The sequence below is a fragment of the Hemicordylus capensis genome, chromosome 1, assembly GCF_027244095.1.
Source record: "Hemicordylus capensis ecotype Gifberg chromosome 1, rHemCap1.1.pri, whole genome shotgun sequence".
Classification (NCBI taxonomy): Eukaryota; Metazoa; Chordata; class Lepidosauria; order Squamata; family Cordylidae; genus Hemicordylus; species Hemicordylus capensis.
Genome location: NC_069657.1, coordinates 189,807,792 through 189,825,324, shown reverse-complemented (window position 1 = coordinate 189,825,324; position 17,533 = coordinate 189,807,792). Strand labels below are relative to the sequence as shown.

Below are 17,533 nucleotides of genomic sequence, written 5' to 3'. Positions count from 1 at the left end.
ATGTGCACGAACCTCATGCACTGGTTTGGTGCTGAACTGGTTCAGACAAGATCTGAACCAGTTCAGTGCGGCCGAGAGGGAAGTTGTGAGTGGGATATTTTAAAAAGAAGACCTGCTCTCCGCCTCAGCATGCACCTTCCTGCTTTGATGACGCTGCCCCCAACAATCCATGCACTGTGCGGGCTCCATGAACCTCAGTTCATGCACATCCCTACTCTGAATGTTAAGAGTGGGCTCATGGTTTGTCCCCGCAGAGCTTCCTTACAAGCATTAGTCAGGATACCATCCCGTTTGTATCTCAGGACTTAGGGTGTATCTACAAGAGTTCTCTAGCTGTTGTTTTTAAATGATCAGATAAGAAGCCTATCAGAACATCTCATATTTGCAAGCCACACAACTTGCTAAACTCAGCCCATATTAGTCTTCTATTCATTTACCCAGAAGGCAGGGATGACAGCAGGTAATGGTGGGTAATGTTACCTAAGGACAGGCTGTACTCAGTTTCTAGTGGGGCAGGGAATGTGTGTCTTTCTGGGAAAGGACTGTTGCCCTAATTCCTAATGTGTCTGGACTCTCCTTACTCACTTGTTGAGAAATGAGGGAGATCATATTCTCCAGGATAAAGTCCTACAACCAAAACCAATAACAAGTTTTCCTTTAACAGGAAAGCTCTGTTGTATACATGAAAGTGACCATCTTGGTCACTTCATGGGGGTTAGTCCCAAGAAAGTTAACTGCACTCTAAAGGTAAAGTGTGCAGTTGAGTCAAGGTCGACTCCTGGCCCCCACAGAGTCCTGTGGTTGTCTTTGGTAGAATACAGGAGGGGTTTACCATTGCGTCCTCCTGAGCAGCATCTTCCTATATTGCTGCTGCCTGATATAGGTGTTTCCCATCGTCTGGGGAGCATACCAGCGGGGATTCGAACTGGCAATCTCTGGCTTGCTAATCAAGTCATTTCCCCACTGCGCCATTAGGTGGCTTTTAGTCTCAACCAAATAATTGGAATGTATACCAAGTCATGGGAACACTGGAAACTACTTCCGCCACAAAATCTCCCATTTGGAGACTGGGGGCCACAGCTCTGGCACAGGCATCTGCTTTACATGCAGAAGGTTCCAGACTTGATCCCTGCCAGCACCTCCAGGAAGTGCTGGGAAAGACTCCTGCCTAGATCCCTGGAGGGTTCCAGTCAGTGTAGACAATATCGAATTATGGTCCTATCCACAATTGGGGGCGGGGGGTTGTGGGTGAAGTCAGACCACTGGACCATCTAGTTCAGCATGGGCTACAGTGACCGGCAGCAGCACTCCAGGATTTCAGACAGCACCCTTTCCAAGCCCTGCCTGGAAACCAGAGAAACGTGTTGCTATCTAAGAATGTACATTTTGGTGAATTAAAAAAAAAAAAATCTCGTCCTTTTTTTCTACTTAGGCAAACTTTTTGGGTTCAAGCTCCCTGGACTGAGCCTTTTATCATACAGAAAGCAGTCCTTGCCTCAGGAAGATCCCGATGCTGTGGTTGTTGATTCATCAAAACGCAGTGACGACTCCATGGCTATGAAGCACTTGAAGTCCCCAACAAAAGAAAGCTGCAGCCCCTCTGAAGCGGATGACACCAAGGCACTGATCCAGCCAAGCACATGTTCACCTCCGGTGAATATATCAGGACCTCTTGACCATTCATCACCGAAACGGCAGTGGGATCGACTATACCCGGACATGCTCCATTCAAGTACTGCACTAACCCATGCTCAGTCAAAAGAAAGTATTTGCAGCATAAGGAGAGCATCTTCAGTACATAACATAGAAGGATTTAACATCCATCCCAAGAATGTGTTCAGGGACCGGCATGCTAGTGAAGGTACAGTTGAAAAATCAATACCTATGCATTGTGGTAAACCAATAAATGGATGGTTGCGAGTGTTTGGTGTACACTATGACTCAGCTCAGTCCACGAGCACGCTGAAGTCAGCATACTGACATGATGCGCACAGCCAACAAAGACTACTGCTGCCAACACGGAGGCAGTGGTGGCACCACTGTAAAGAATGGATGGTAGCACTACAAGTGTTAAGGCATTCCTTCCCATTGTCATGAATGGGGGAAAGTGCAGAAATCCTCAGCACTGTCGCCTGTTCCCCACAGTGCCGCTGTTGCTTCTGCGTCTGCAGCAGTGGCTCTGCAAATCACTCCATCTCTGTTAGCTGTGTGCATCATGTCAACCCACAAGGTTTAAATACCTGGGCACTTGTGCTCCTCTGTGGGAGCGCTAGTGTTTCTTTAGATGCCTGCAGCCGCACAGGCCAATCAGGAGTGCCAGCATCATACTGCACAAGCATGTGAGCCTTGATGCTTAGGGCGTCACTGGAAAATCATCTCAACTAAAACTAGTGAGATTATTGTGAAGTTTATTGAGAGTATTCACCCTCACCATCCTTACAAATGAATTAGTCAAACTCTATGACGACTGAAATAAAGATACCATCCAAATATAATTTATTGGATTCAGGCCTTGAGACTGTTTTCCTTCTCTCATTTACCTCAATGTCCATGTGTGACGGTATCTATTTTTTAATTCCTAACTAATTTTATTTAACTGGCAATTTGATTTTTTTAACCATACAGTGCCAGAGAACCATGCTTCACGTCAGACTAGGTAGAGAATATTGTGAGCAAGATTTTACAAAATGATATCACTTAATTATTAAAGTGATTTTAACATAGCATGTGGGGGGGTGGTTCTGGCAGTTAAGCACTTTTCATCCCACTTAGTTTTCAGCACAAGTTTAACTTTCCCATTGAAACAAATGAGACTTCTGTTCTGTCCTAAGCATGTTAATTGGATGGGTGCCCCACTGTTTTAAATGAAACTTATCCTCTAGTCTGTGTGCATAGGAATAAGAATGGTTATGATCAGGCAGTGAAATGTGCTTAGCATTAGATGCATAATGCTCACAGTCAATGTGCGACCAACATAGGCAGGATCCAGATCAGCTCAAATGGCTGCTCTGCGGCTATGGGAGCTTTTAAACTTCCTCTTACAAGTGGTAGTCCCCACCCCGCTGAAAAGCCACCTCCAAAGGACAGGGAACCATCCCGAGAGGCAACTTATAGGATATGAAGGGCTGCTATCAGAAGAAATTTTACCATTTCCCCTTTGCGCGAGCAGAAATGTATTCCACTCATGCATGGCAGGAGGGAGTGGTTGGAGTTCACCCATTAGTTGATTTAAAACAATAAAAATGGGGCCCAGTGGGGTGTCCATTTAATTTTTTTTAAGTATAGATTTTCAAATAACCTATGTTTATTCTTTGGATCTAGAGTTTATTTTTATTATTATTTTCCTCTGTTTTTCTTTATTCTGCTGAATATCAGACAATGGTCGCAATGTCAAAGGTAATGTAAACCTGTAAGATGTATTGTCCAGTGCTTTAAGAGCCACACTCTTTGGCATGTTAACTTGCCTGCTGTATGAAATGTACAAATGCAACATTCTCATGCTAATCTCTCTTGGGCTGGGCACACTGCAGAAATTATCTTTATTTCGCCTGTTGGAGACATGATCATTCCCTTTGGTCTTGCCACAAAATGACTATAAACTGCCTGTCAAAGGAAGCTATGAAGGAATGGGTGAACTATGAATATGCTTGTTATTTTATTGACAGTAAGCCTGATCCAGTTAATCACTTTTAAGACCCATTGATTTCAGTGGGGGTTAAGCACGTGCTTGTTAAGCACGTGCTTAACTCTCTCCCCTTGAATTCAATAGGGCTTAAGTGTGTCTCACTTTAGCTGGATTGTGCCTATATATCTATATCTATATCAGATAGACTGTGGATGCTGCAGTTCCAAGGCAAAATATTCACTAAAGAGAGATGAATAATCACTTCCCAGAGATGAACTGGCAAAAAATGTTACAAATTGGACTCTTAATGTATAACAGCAATAAGAATTTTAAATCTATTTCATTTTTCTATTTTACACCTCAAAAAGATTAACTAGTAATCTGGACCCTTGTAGCACTCTTCACTTATTCCTCTTTTGTCTCCTTAAAACTAGTTTCACGTTCCTGGATGGCAGGGGGTATGGTTTAAGCTTACTGTAGTATTCAAATGTACATGCATGAATTTCATTTGCAATTTCACGCTAAAAGAATTTTAATCACATAATGCTACGTTTTCAAATCAGTCCTTTTCACTAGGACAATGCAGCTAAATTCTCTCTCTCACACACACACAATTTGGATCCAATTCATTATGTTTCTTTGACACATTGAGAAAAATCCTTCTTGCACAAAGGCTTCACTAAACTGAATCAAACAATAATATCTATAGCCTAATTTGGGGATGGAGAGAGGGGGAGACGTTATAAGTTTGGCCCCCTTCATAATTTCATGCATGTTACAAAAACTTTGTGTCCTTGGTAAAATATCTCCTCTCTGAACTGCATGGAGTGCATGAGCTAAAGTCCGTAAGCGATGCATTGCTACTGATTTATGGAAGTCCACACATTTGCTTTTTGTGTATGTCCGCAGTGGTTTAGATATAGTATGGTCATATGTTTTTGTAAGTGAAATACCAGTTGTAAGTGAACTCATTGTTGGTTTAAGGTGCTCAACATTGTGCATTTGTTTTTTGTTTTGTTTTGAAACTATGGTTACCTACTCTGAAAGGACAAATTCTAAATGTGTACTGTAAATCCAATAAGATAGTTTGGGAGAACACCAGGGAGTATGCCCCTTTGTGGATTCATAGCACGGCCAGATTCATAGCACAGCAGCAGTGGAAGGAAAGCGAACCATGGTTTCTAAATGGGTTTGGAATGGTATCTTGATCTTTCATGTATTCATGTTTTCAGTTGGTGTCTTGAGAACAAAAGTGCTGTTCACCATAAAGTGTATTGTGTGGCTTTTCCCTCTGATCTGGACACTAATTACTTCTCACACTTGTATCCTACCTTTCTTCTGTCCTAACAACTCTGTGAAGTAGGATAGGCTGAGAGAGAGAGAGTGATTGGCCCAAGGGCTCTCTTGAGCTTTATGGTAGGGAAATTTGAACCTGGGTCTTCTCTGGTCCAAGTGACCCATTACACCACACTGCCTCTTGATGTGTAATAGGTCCCACACATGGGCTGAATTCAGACATAATAGGAAACTAGAGATTGCTTCACCTCTGGTTTCCTTAGCTGCACATCCAAATTTGGGAAACCAGAGCTTAAGGCAAAAAAAGGACCCACAGTTTCCCTCCCCAAACTCCAATCTGAAGCTTTGGTTCAGAGCAGAGTTTGGGCACCTTCAACTCAGGTTTTGCGGTGCCAGCGTTACATCTGAACACTGGCACCGCAGTTTCAACCCCATAGAACTGGAGAAGGAGGAAACTACTCCAGCCCAATTGGCTGTGTGGGCTGTCTTTCTGATGGAAGCCTGCACATCCAGCTCCCCCACCTCTTCGCAGTCTCTCTGACTGCAAAGAGGCAACTCTCCTGAACATCCGATTGCGGATGGGAAAGTGGGGGGAGGGGACGTGGAACCACAGGTCCATTGGATCCATGGTTCTACATTACATCTGAAGTCGGCCATGATATGAATTCTGTTGAGAGAGATTGGCCAGAGTGCAGTGCTTGAATTAAGGGGGCAGAGGGGTCCCTAGAAGGGTACAGGGTGAGGGGGGCATGGTTTGCCTGAAATTGGAGAGGGTTAAGGGGCAGAGCTTGTGGATTCCATTAAGGCCTACCTGTCTCCCCCACCCCGCTAATCTAAGTACAGCAGGTCATTGTCCACACAGAGTGAAATTAGTTCTGGTTTTGTCCTGTTCCATTCTGGAAAGAATTGAAATGGCACTGAAAGAGACCAGACCAGCTTCTTTCACTGAAATTAGTTCTCTGATGCAAGTCCTGATCCTAGATGTATGTGTAAACAGTCATCTGCTACATGAATCACTTTCACCTGGATGACAGGATCAGTCATAAGAACATAAGAAGAACACTGCTGGATCAGACCAAACATTTGTCAGCATCCTGCTTCCTAAAATAGCAAACCAGATGCCTCCAGGAAGCTTTCAAACAGAGTGTGAAGGCTGCATAACCCTTCCCTGCTGTTGCTCTATTACCTGGTATTCAGTGGCATACTATCCTTGAAGATGGAAGTTCCATAAAGTCACCATGACCAGTCATCACTGACAGACCTATCCCGCACTAATTTCTCTGATCTCCACAGCCTTCTTCAGACATTTAAAAAGCAGGGATATGTTCAGTGTCCTGAGAGCATGCCTGGAAGCCCTAACCACATGTGAATGTGCTCAGAAGCTCCACCTGCCTTCTGTCAATGGTGGCAGTATTTGTTTGTAGAGACAAATGCTGTAACCTTAGGCAGTGTGGGAGTGAGGCTTCTGAGTGCATCAGCTTTGGGACATTTTCAGTACACAGCACCCCTACTTTTTTTAATGTCTGAAGATGACTCACCCAAGGTGACCCTAACATACCCAAGGTAACCCTAACCAGGCCTGCTCAACTTCGGCCCTCCTGCAGATGTTGGCCTACAGTTCCCATAATTCCTGGCTATTGGCTGCTGTGGCTGAGAATTATGGGAGTTGTAGTCCAAAAACAGCTGGGGGGCCTAAGTTGAGCAGACCTGTTCTAGACTGATGTAACATCTAAAAGGGTCCTTATGTTCCTTACCTAGAAGCCCTCAATTCTCAGTCTAGCCTGTGCCCAACTGCAGATCAGATTATTTTGATTACTTCAAAATAATTTTATCTGCAGTAGGGCATAGTTTACTGTTGCAACTGTGTAATAAGCTAAGAGCAGCCTTTGGGCTTGAAATTAAGAAAGTGTGTAAATGCTGGCAGGTTCTAAGCTAGAAAAATGAGCAACTTTGGCCAACATTTTAAAAATTACATAGTATAAAAATAGATCTGATATGCCATGTTAATCAATTATATAAATTAAAAAATGCAGCACCTTTTAGACTAATATTTTAATGTTAAAATTATTTAAAATTACAAATTATAACAAACAACAACAACAGATATTGAATAACCTGTTTTAGGTACCGCTTTATGTGGTTCATGGACACTTTCATCAATTCTCATCATGAAGTAATTCAACACTGAAAGTGTTTTTTCCCCTATCTCTTTTAGGTCCATTTAACCATATCAAATCAAGTTTATTAGGATCTACATCGGATTCAAACCTCAACAAATACAGCACCATCAACAAAATTCCACAACTAACCTTGAACTTTTCTGATGTCAAAAATGAAAAAAAAAGTTCATCGCCTCCATCTTCAGAGAAAACAATTATTGCACCCAAAGTGAAAGACAGAACACACAATGTAACTGAGAAGGTTACCCAGGTAGGAGGGGGTTTTGATGGTTGCATTTCGGTTTGCTCAGTTAAATAAGTTTTATTTTACCTTCTTGGCTTGTATAATTAAATGGCAATTTCATTCATTTCACTCTAACTTTACTCATCTCAGGATCAATTATAAACTCTGTTTATTCAGAAGTCTTCTAGATAGAAGTCACCAGGGTGATGTTAAGGATTGGCCTAGTTGGATGCAGGGAGCCCAGGCCATCAGAAGGCCAACAGCCTAGTCTTGAGACCCTGCCCAATGCTCTGGCTGGTGGGAATGGTCTGAAGTGCTTAAAAACAGCCACCCTGGCTGCTATGCATTGTGTTTGTCCCATTGCTGTGTGATTGCGATGAGCAAAGGGATGAGCATATTTCATTGTTGTTGTTTTTAAATGACAGTGGCCAGAACAACTGCTGTGAAGACACAGCGCTGGAAGTGGGGGTGCAGAGGTACCTTTAAAAACATTACTGTCTATACCAGCAGCAATTGGAAGCCGCCAGGAGCAGCAGTACCCCACCTAATGCCCCACACACATCTGCCCCGCCTACTGCACTCATGCAATCATCTGGTCCCTGCACATGCATGATACCATTTGCATGGTCAGCATACCATGCAGATGACTGTCGTGCATGTTCAGGGGCCAGATGAGTAGGTGAGGCAACCACAAATGGGATGCCAGGTGGGGCGCCACTGCTCCCGGCAGCTTCCATGTGCTGCCGGTATTGATGGTAATGTTTTTTAAAGGAACCTCTTGCCTCCCACCAGCGCTGCCCTAACCGGCTGCCACTGCCTGGCACTTCCAGGTAAGCCTGGGAGAGACTCCTGCCTGAAACCTTGGAGAACCACAGCAAGTCAGTGTAGACAATACTGACCTAGATGGACCAATGGTCTGATTCAGTATCAGGTAGCTTCTTATGTTCCTAAGCCTTCCCCAAACCATTGTGGTAGCTTAACTCATTGGCAGGACTCCAACAATGCTCTGGACAGCTTCTGCCCTGCCATTGGGCTGCAGGAATGCCATAAGGGGCCTTGTTTAATTCAGCATGCCAATTTGAGTGCCTAATAGCCTGATCCTGCAAAGCCTACTGAGTTCAATGGGCCTTATTCCAGGTAAATGTGCATAGGATTGTGGCCTTAAGATATAACAGCAACACTGGGCCATTGGCAAGTGACAGATGAATATGCATGGATGTTCTAGTGAAGGAATAAGGAGTAGGGGTGTACAGAATATTCTAAGGTTGGAACATTCCACCCTGAAATGAGCCATTTCAAGGGTTCCAAGCTTGGAACAGAAGACCACTAAAAATGGGGCCTCTTCCAAGCTTGGGACATAATGACCCACTGAGGTGGAATGGAATCCAAAGTGGCACCCATAATGGGGTTGGTCCATTCTGATGGACCAGGATCATTCTGTCAGAACAACCGACTCACCCAGTTGTACCAATGGAACATTTCATGCATTTTGTGTTCTGTTCCAAGCTGGGAACAGAACACAAAATGTGTTTCAGGCACACCCCTAATAAGGAGGATCTCATACTACAGACCTTTCAAAAGTTTCTGCAGTAGCATTCCCTAACATTTTCACATGGCTGTTGTGCTACTTCCCCCCTTAACAGAAATCCATAGGCCATCCAATTGGAGAAAATGCAGGAAAAGTGGCACTCCGCTTCTTTCTATCTGGAGCTCAGCCAATGGCTGAAGTGACTAGATACTTTTTAATGAGTCGCCAGCCATTGTATTTGCTTGGCATTTGTAAAGGATCTAGTTTTGTTCAGATCAGCTTTGATATGTCTTAAGCAATTTAGGTTTTTGTAGTTTGAAATCATGTTATTATGTATAAAACATACTTATATAAGTTATGATAGTATGTTCAGCTTTTTCTCTTCTGCTGGTGGGATAATTTAATATCAAAATATGTCATTCAGATTTACTACTTATTCCATATTAAAGAATAACTTTTTAAAAGTCATACCCCACATCACTTATGTTCATTTATACAAGCTCTGACAGAATCAGTTTAGGTCATTTTGACCTGCCAGGAACTCTACAGTTCTCTAAATTTCAAATTAAATTTGAAGTGCTCTGCAAGGTGCCAAGAATTGTTCTTAGAATACTTCCAGTATAATTGGACATAGCTTGGTTTCTGTTGTCTTTACAATTTTATAAAATTTTGTTCCCAGTGAAATTCATAGCACTCACATTACAAATGCACAATTCATTATGAGAAATGAACAAAGCATCAAAGACTGAATCCTTTCCTCCATATTATCTTTTATTGGTTCTTTCCCAGCTTTCCTCATCCATTTAGAACTAGGGGGACTGCTGAGATGCTGTTCCTGTTCTAAACAATGAAAGATGTGATCCCAAAGCACTTAAGGGTTGTCATCGGCTCACCCAGAAATGGATCCTATGCCATTTTTACACCTATTTGCAGTGATGGTGCCACAGCCCAGCGTTTCCTACCCACCATGTCTCCATTTCTGCATTTCCTGTATACCTGTCATTATGAACATTTGATGTAATATGCAGCAGACTGATAATCAAGTAATCCTTAAGCACACAATGGTGGGGAATAGACAGGCATAATGTCTGTTAGACACAATGCCTAACTTGCCTTTAATTTCAATGGGACTACTTGGAGTAATTTTCATCGTAATGTCTGCCAATTTCTATATACTTTAAAGCCCACGTGAAGATTGTACACACCTTAATTCTCATATTAAACTGAAACATTTTTTAAAAATAATAATAATTACGGCAACCTCAAAATCGTACTTCAGCATGCATATTTTCCTAACAGAATTAATGTTCTTTGATTGTATTTTGTCCTGATATTTTAGTTTTGCTATGACTTAAGAATAGGGCTGTGCAAAATTTGAGGGGTCCATTTGGTTTGGCACAAAGCAAAATGCTGTCTAGCTGGACCTAAAATGGAGCCAGACCACACCCCCAAATTTTGCTTTGGCCCCTCCCATCCCCACCACTGAAAGTACTTATAAGACTAGGCAGGAGACAGTCCACTTTCCTGTATCTTTGCTCCACCTTTTCCCCTGCATCTTCATACTGCCACCACCATCGCCCCCTGGCTTTAATTCCACTGGAATCCTGGGAATTGTGCGTGTGCTCCTAGGAATTGTAGTCCTTTCTGAGGCTGCAAACTGCAGCCTCAGACAAGACGAAAATTATCTGGAACACCTGCACCATTTCCAGAACTCCAATGGAATTAAAGCAAAAAGAAAAGAAAAAAGAGGTCATTTTGAAATAATGCCCTGGAAGTTGCTGCCTGTTCCCTCGCCACTAGGAACGGAGATTCAGCCTGTCTCCTGCTTGGTCCTGTAAGTATTGTGAGGGACTAAAGCAAATCTTAAGAGGGTCGAAGGGTTTGGCCACAGCAAAGCAACACACACACACACCATGGATCTGAGTCAAATCAGGGAATCTCCATAAAGTGCCAAGTCAGTCCCTGAATAGGACCCACTTTGCACACTTTGCTTATAGCCAAAAACAACATTACTACGACAGAACTCATAAAAGCAATTAATAGCACCTTTGATCTATTACATGGTGTGAGATTTAAATTTGGGATATTTAATTTGTATACATTGCCTACATTTGTAATAGTTGCAGATATTTTAGTTATTTGTTTCTTTCTGAGTGTTTTATTTTAATTTGAGTATGTTAACAATTATTGTTAATAGCTGGTATCCTAGATGATAGGGCAGAATAGAAATTCAAAGAAATCAGTACATCCACATTGGCCATATAACGAATGTATATTTAAAATCTTGAAGGCATGATTAATTCTGTAATGTGTTGCTACTGGCAGTGAAAAAGGTCCTCAAAGGAAAAGCCTGCGAATTGTACTCTTCATCATATATTTACCTTCTAATTTCCAGATGTCCCAAGAAACTTAACTTGATTTTTATATCCTTCTGTATGTTTCATCTTTCCTGACAACCAGCTCAGAAGAACCATCCCAATTGCTACATATTTTATACTGACAGGTTCAGACTGGGTCTTGGCACTGATTGTTTGAAAGAGACAAGTCTTCCCATGGGCACAAAATGTAGATTTTATAGCAGAAGACTGAAATGCAAAATTTTGACATCTCTCTGTTTTTAATGAATTTCAAAAAAGAAGACTCTAGCCCTCAAACTATAGTTTGAAGAAAGAGCCATAACTTAATCTTTCTCTTTCTCTCTCACTAGAATTTGTCAGGGGCATCTAATTCATACTAATCCCCAAAGCAAAAAAGCAACTGTTAATTCCAATGTGAACTATTCAATTTGGACTGGGACCACCAAAAATGGCAGACTTTCCTATAGCATATTTAAGAAAAAAACACAGAATTGTTTGGGGTTTTGTTTGTTTTTGTCTGATTGTGCACTAGAAAATACATGGACGATGCTTTAAATATGTTCATTTATTGGACCCTGTCAAAGCTAATTGTGTTTGATTGTGTAAAACTAATCCTCAAAACTAATCCACCTTCACCCATTCCAATTAGACAGGAAAGCCACATGCTTCTCCAAGGTCAGCAGTACCCTCTATTAGAATCACCAGTTTCTCATCTCTATGCATTATACAATTCTGTGGTCTGATGCCCTGTTTCCAACTGTGAATACCACCACTGGTGGTATTCACCAGTGTTACCTTTGATATATGGTTAGTGCAAACCAGATCAGTGTCTGATCACAATTGCAAAGGCAGATTTGAAGCTAACCATGGTTAACACTAACGTTGATGCAGATATAGTGCTGGAAATAAGGCAATATAGTAAGGGAAGTGAAAAAGAATATGAGGCACTTCACATGAGCAGTGTGAAGCACCATGAGGGCTTGTGTCGGGAGAACAAGCCTGACCCTGTCCCCTTACACGCAAGCAGGAAGCTCACTCTGGGCGGCCGGATCAGCCGCCCACACGATTACCAGCTCTGTCACGGAGCCAGTTGGGGCGGTTGGGATCAGGGGCCATCCAGCCCTCAGAAGTCCCAGAATGCCCCTCATGAGTGTGTGTGGCATTCTAGGGAAGCCCCCCACCCGACGCTGGAAGGCTTGTTGTAGCCTCCCACTTAGGATCTCTTCATGAGTCGCTGCAGCTTGGAGACACACTGTGGTGACTCAGGATCACAAAACATTCTCATGTGTGAGTGGAATCTCTCCTTTCACTGGGGCAATGCTGATCCTGCTTCCCAGCCCTAGGAACCACACAGATACCCCCAAGTGGAAGGGACTAGGCCCTCATTCCCCAACATCATTGTACAAATAATAGACCTTGGTCATTCAGGAATCTTTGGTTGGGGCTGCCTTTTAAACCCGACCTCCTCTATCCCCACCCTGCCATATGTTTCCATTCCAGTGCTCTAATGGGATTGCCCTGCCTGTCGTGCCATCTCAAAGGGGTGTGCTTGTGAACATACATAATTGTTGCTTCATTTTCAGGGAGCAAATCATTTACTGCCCATCCTGACATCCCATCCCTTTGTCTCCTGATTGCCAGGAGCGTGGAGCAAGGGACAGAGTTGGAAGAGGGAATGTCCCTGTGTGATGTCGCCATTTGATTTTGAAGCATTGGATGGAATGTGGTGGTGTCCCTGTTGCCAGGCAACTGCTTTGTTGGATCAGAGATAGGAGTGGCAGGGCGAGTGCTCAGAGAGGCGGCCAGAGAGATGTTCCACGGGCATGGAGCAGGTGCAGTCCTGGGTGGATCTGTGCTGCCGTCTCTATGTTTGTGGCTCCAGAAAGTAAACGAAACCGTGGTTAAGGCACTGTCTGCATTTGGACATAGCACCAATAATGCCAAACCTCAGATTGGGGCAGCCAAACTTACTACAAATCAAAGGTTCAAACTGGAATTTGGTGAGGCAAACCACAGGTTGCTTTTGCCACAAAACCGCAGCTGCATGCATTCAGATGTAACGGAGTTTCAACCTCTGCCCATTTAACTGTGGTTTCGCGTTACATGAGAATACGGCCATCGTGTTCAGTATATTTAATCTCAGTATCACATGGTGGTAGCTGTGATGTAATCATTTTTATTTCTCTCTCTCATTGGTGTATCTGTTCTGTGAAACTGGGAGTTGCTGCTAATCCCAGGGAAAGTAGGGCATTTCCTTGTTGAAATGCACCATGTGAAAATGTTCCATTGCTTTTTTATCCTTAAGTAGGGCTGGTGGCACCATGTCAGGCAGGACTCATAGACAAAAAGAGCACATTCACAGCTTCAAAACCACCCTCAGGTCATTCCAGAAAATTGCAGAAAACTCCCCAGGGCTAGTTTAGTGCTGTTTTATGCTGCATAAGAAATCTGCAGCATTCACTCCATCCTCTATCTTGTCACACCATCACATTGGCATCAGCCCTGAGGCAGTTTTGTGTTGAGACAAACGGGGGATAATTTCAGTGGTCAAGTTGTGTTGAAGTTGCCCAGGTCCACAAAGGGGTGCCAACGCTCCCAGAGAATGAGGGAAAGTGAAAATCTGTCTGCCCATTCATGTAGATGTGTAGATAAAATATAAAATAGGCCACTGGCTAATTTTGAAGCTGAGCTAATAAAATCACCTAGTGGATACTGTAAACCTCCATATGATTTTTGATAAGGATTGGTTCACATCTATCCTAAACTGGGTGTGGTGTGTGCCTCAGGTTTGCGTGCATGCGCGCTCGCACACACACACCCCTACCCCAGCACAGAATGTGTTTTGTGGTCTAATGAAGATATCCAGTTTGTACAGTCCCACCTATGGGATCCATCCCTTTTTAGAACAGGCAGGTTCCGTGGGCTTATAATATCAGTCCCGGTGGTGCCCTCTTGGCAGCAGTGGTTGCCTAAGACCTTAGTGGGCTTGAGGCAGGATGCCAAATGCTACCTCCTCAGCAATTGCCCTCTCCTGCCAAATGCTATCTTCTTCACATGCGTACTTCTGCCTCCTCCTTTGTAGCATCAATAGTAGCTGCACAGCACGCATGCCCTCCTCCCTCACCTGCATCTGGATTGCTAATTAAACAGGAAAAGAAGTGGAGGAGGAAATTAGGAAAGGGCAATAGAGCCCTGGTTTTGTTCTCATAGCCAACCCTGCATGCAAAGGAGGAAGCAAATGATGGAAAGTCGGAAGCGGGGGTGGGGGGGGAGAACTGTCTCACAGTGGCTCTTTGCCAAGCAGTAACTATGCCATCTCACCCCGATGAGCAGGCTGGCTTTTGACTAGGCCAGTGCTTCTGTATTGTGCTGAATTAAGAGGACGAATTCAGATCCCTGGGAGACTTCAGGGAACTGCTTAACAGCTTACCATGTGACTTCTATGAGAAAAGATGCCGTTTCCAACTCTACAGTTAAGTCCAGCATTATCCGTGGCTGCAATCCTAGCGTAACTCTATAGTTGGACACTTCAGATGTCTGCCATCCAGTGCAATGGTAATGGTACACTTGCAAGCAACTCCTGGATAGATAAATCTATCCTAGGGCTAACATAAATTTGAAATAGGTGAGATTTCACTAAAGAGTTTCACAGTACAGTCAAGCAAGCTAGGTTGTTATTTTGTTGATTTTTAATCTGGTGCTCTAGATAAAACCTTTAAGTTCATTTTATATCTACTAAAGTGTGTGAGACACTATGTATGCCACATTGTCGAAGTGAATGGGCATTGAAGGCTCAATTTTTAGGAGCACTGAGTCCCTGCAGGCAGGGGTTGTAAGGACCATGGAGCGAGTGTGTGTGTGTGTGTGTGTGATCTCCCCACCACCACCAGGGTGTGGCTGCCACAGCACCCCCGCACCCTCAGCCAGGGCACCCCCTTGCTCCCTTCCACACCCAGCTGCAGGGCCGGATTAAGCCAGTGCGGGGCCTGTAGCATATGTTATAAAGGGGCCCTATTTTTTTTTTTTAATGCACATAAATATTAAAACGTAAATTATTTACTTGCATAGTAAAGTCATTCAATTTTTTTCATTTGCTATATTTTGGAGTATGGGAGACCAAGCCACAAACTCACACTTACTACAACAACAGTGAACATTTATATACCGTCTCCCCCATTAAAATTCTCAAAGTGGTTTACATAGAAAAATAAAGAGTGGATAGATGATTCTCTGTCTCCAAAGGGCTCACACTCTAAAAAGAAAAATGTGGTAGGCACCAGCAACAGCCACTGGACAGATGCTGTGCTGGGCCTTCTCTTAAAAGGCACATTTAGCAGAAAAGGGATATTTTATCTAATATGGACCAAATAAAACAGGTAAAGTTTTAACTTTAATTCCCAGTTGGAAGCTGGGCATGCGGGGCCCTCAAAAACGCGGGGCCCATAGCAAATGCTACATTTGCTACTACGTTAATCCGCCTCTGCCCAGCTGGCAAATGAAGCACTCACTGGCTGGGAATGCCAGGCACACCCCTCTCCTCCCCAACCAGTGTTTCACTGAAACACTGTTTGGGCTGCGAGGGGATGCCTCTCCCAGGCTTTGGCTCCACCCCTGTGTCTGACATCCGATGCAAGGGGGCATGGCCAGTGCCAAAGATGGAGCCCATCAGCCCCAGCAGCGCTTCCCTTCCCCAGTCAGCAGTTTGTGGAATTGCTGACTGGGGAAGGGAAGCTCTGCTGGGGCTGATGGACCCCATCCTCGGCATTGGGCCCCCACCCCCTTGTATTTGATGTCAGACATGGGACATGGCTTGGGGTGCCCCCTGTCTAAATTGTAAAGCCTAGGGGGCGGGGGAGCCATTTGTCCAGCCACAACCAAGCTCCCTACGCCCATGCCTGCAACACCACTCTTTTGAATATTATATTCTCAGTGGTTAGGGTTTTGTGGGTATACACAAGTAAATGGGAGCAATGATTCTGTCCTGTCAGTTTTAGAAGTGTAAGAAGCAAGTGATACACGCACACAGACATGCCCATCACCTCCACCCTAACAAGATCAGTCACAGCTGTTGACAGGGGGCAGGGTGAGGGGAAAAAGGACTATTTTATATATCTATATCAATGACTTCAAACTGACCTTTAGATTTGGGGGCAAAAATAACAGCTGGATCGCGAGTATGTCTAGGACACGCAGGGCTGTCCACAAGAACAAATAATTATGTATTCTCAGATCCTTGACATATTCTGCTGTCATATGGCCCTATTTGCATCATAATTCTTTTCTTGTTAAGGCTGTTGCTTTTTGAGAGGGGAAGCAAGCTAAGGATGCATTTTCATGGTATGCTTTTGCAAATCATGAGATGATTCTCTAGGGCTTCATTTGAATCAAGGCTTACCAGTGTTCACTCCTTCCCTTGCACATATGAAGGGGAAACTTGCTAAGGAGGGACTGTCACCTAGTGACTGCTACTCCTCTACTGACAGAAATCTTAAAACTGAATGTACCTGACCTGCAAGTCAAGCCATATCAAAAGCATTAAACATAGCACTGAAAAAATTAAACACTTTTAGCTCCCATTGATTTCAGTAGGAGAGATTTAAGCATATGTTTATTCTTTTATTTTTTTATCCTGCTTTTTAAAAAGCAATCTATGGTTTTAGTGGGGGGGGAAATGTTATACCTTCTTGTAAAACAAAATGAAAGAAAACACAAAGATACAATTGAAGCATGGCAGGAAGGATACTGAGTCAATTTATCACGGTAGCGGGACTTAGTTTTAGAATTCGTTCACATAGCACGCAGCCAGTAAATATCAGAGGACCAAACTGATTTCGGAAAACACTTAACCAATGGCTCATTCTTCACAAATGAGACGAAAGGCTACCAATCATCTGAAAAAAGACTGAGTCATCTTGCTTGCTGTAGGCATGGATTTGTTTCGTTTATATCCTGCTTTTCATCCAGGAAGCAGGAGGCTGTTGGTTCGAATCCCCTCTAGTGTGTTTCCCAGAATATGGGAAATTCCTATATCAGGCAGCAGTGATATAGGAAGGTGCTGAAAGGCATCATCTCATACTGCTTGGGAGATGGCCATGGTAAACCCCTCCTGTACTGTACCAGGAAAACCACATGGCTCTGTGGTTACCAGGAGTCAACACCGACTCAACGGCACAACCTTTCATCCAGGACCGGCTCCCAACGTGGCTTACAATTCATTAGAAATATACAATATAAGATGCTAGGGAGTGGGACCCACCTGGGAAGGGAGCAGGAGGAGTGCGGAGCATCTCCAACTGCCAGTTCCCGCTTCAGGGGTCATCATCT

The 17,533-nt window shown here is 43.6% G+C and overlaps 1 protein-coding gene across 16 annotated transcripts in view; it reads left to right on the top strand.

The window, feature by feature from the left end:
* The window catches only part of KCNH7 (potassium voltage-gated channel subfamily H member 7), a 440,460-nt gene that overhangs the window by 283,848 nt on the left and 139,079 nt on the right, over positions 1–17,533 (top strand). For 9 of the 16 annotated variants that reach the window (XM_053261635.1, XM_053261672.1, XM_053261607.1 and 6 more), the window contains 4 exons: positions 1,433–1,861; positions 3,376–3,396; positions 4,060–4,083; positions 7,137–7,351. In XM_053261635.1, the coding sequence (XP_053117610.1) occupies positions 1,433–1,861; positions 3,376–3,396; positions 4,060–4,083; positions 7,137–7,351 (689 nt within the window). The remainder of the gene's footprint in view (positions 1–1,432; positions 1,862–3,375; positions 3,397–4,059; positions 4,084–7,136; positions 7,352–17,533) is intronic. The other 7 variants (XM_053261721.1, XM_053261653.1, XM_053261625.1 and 4 more) reach the window with 3 other exon arrangements.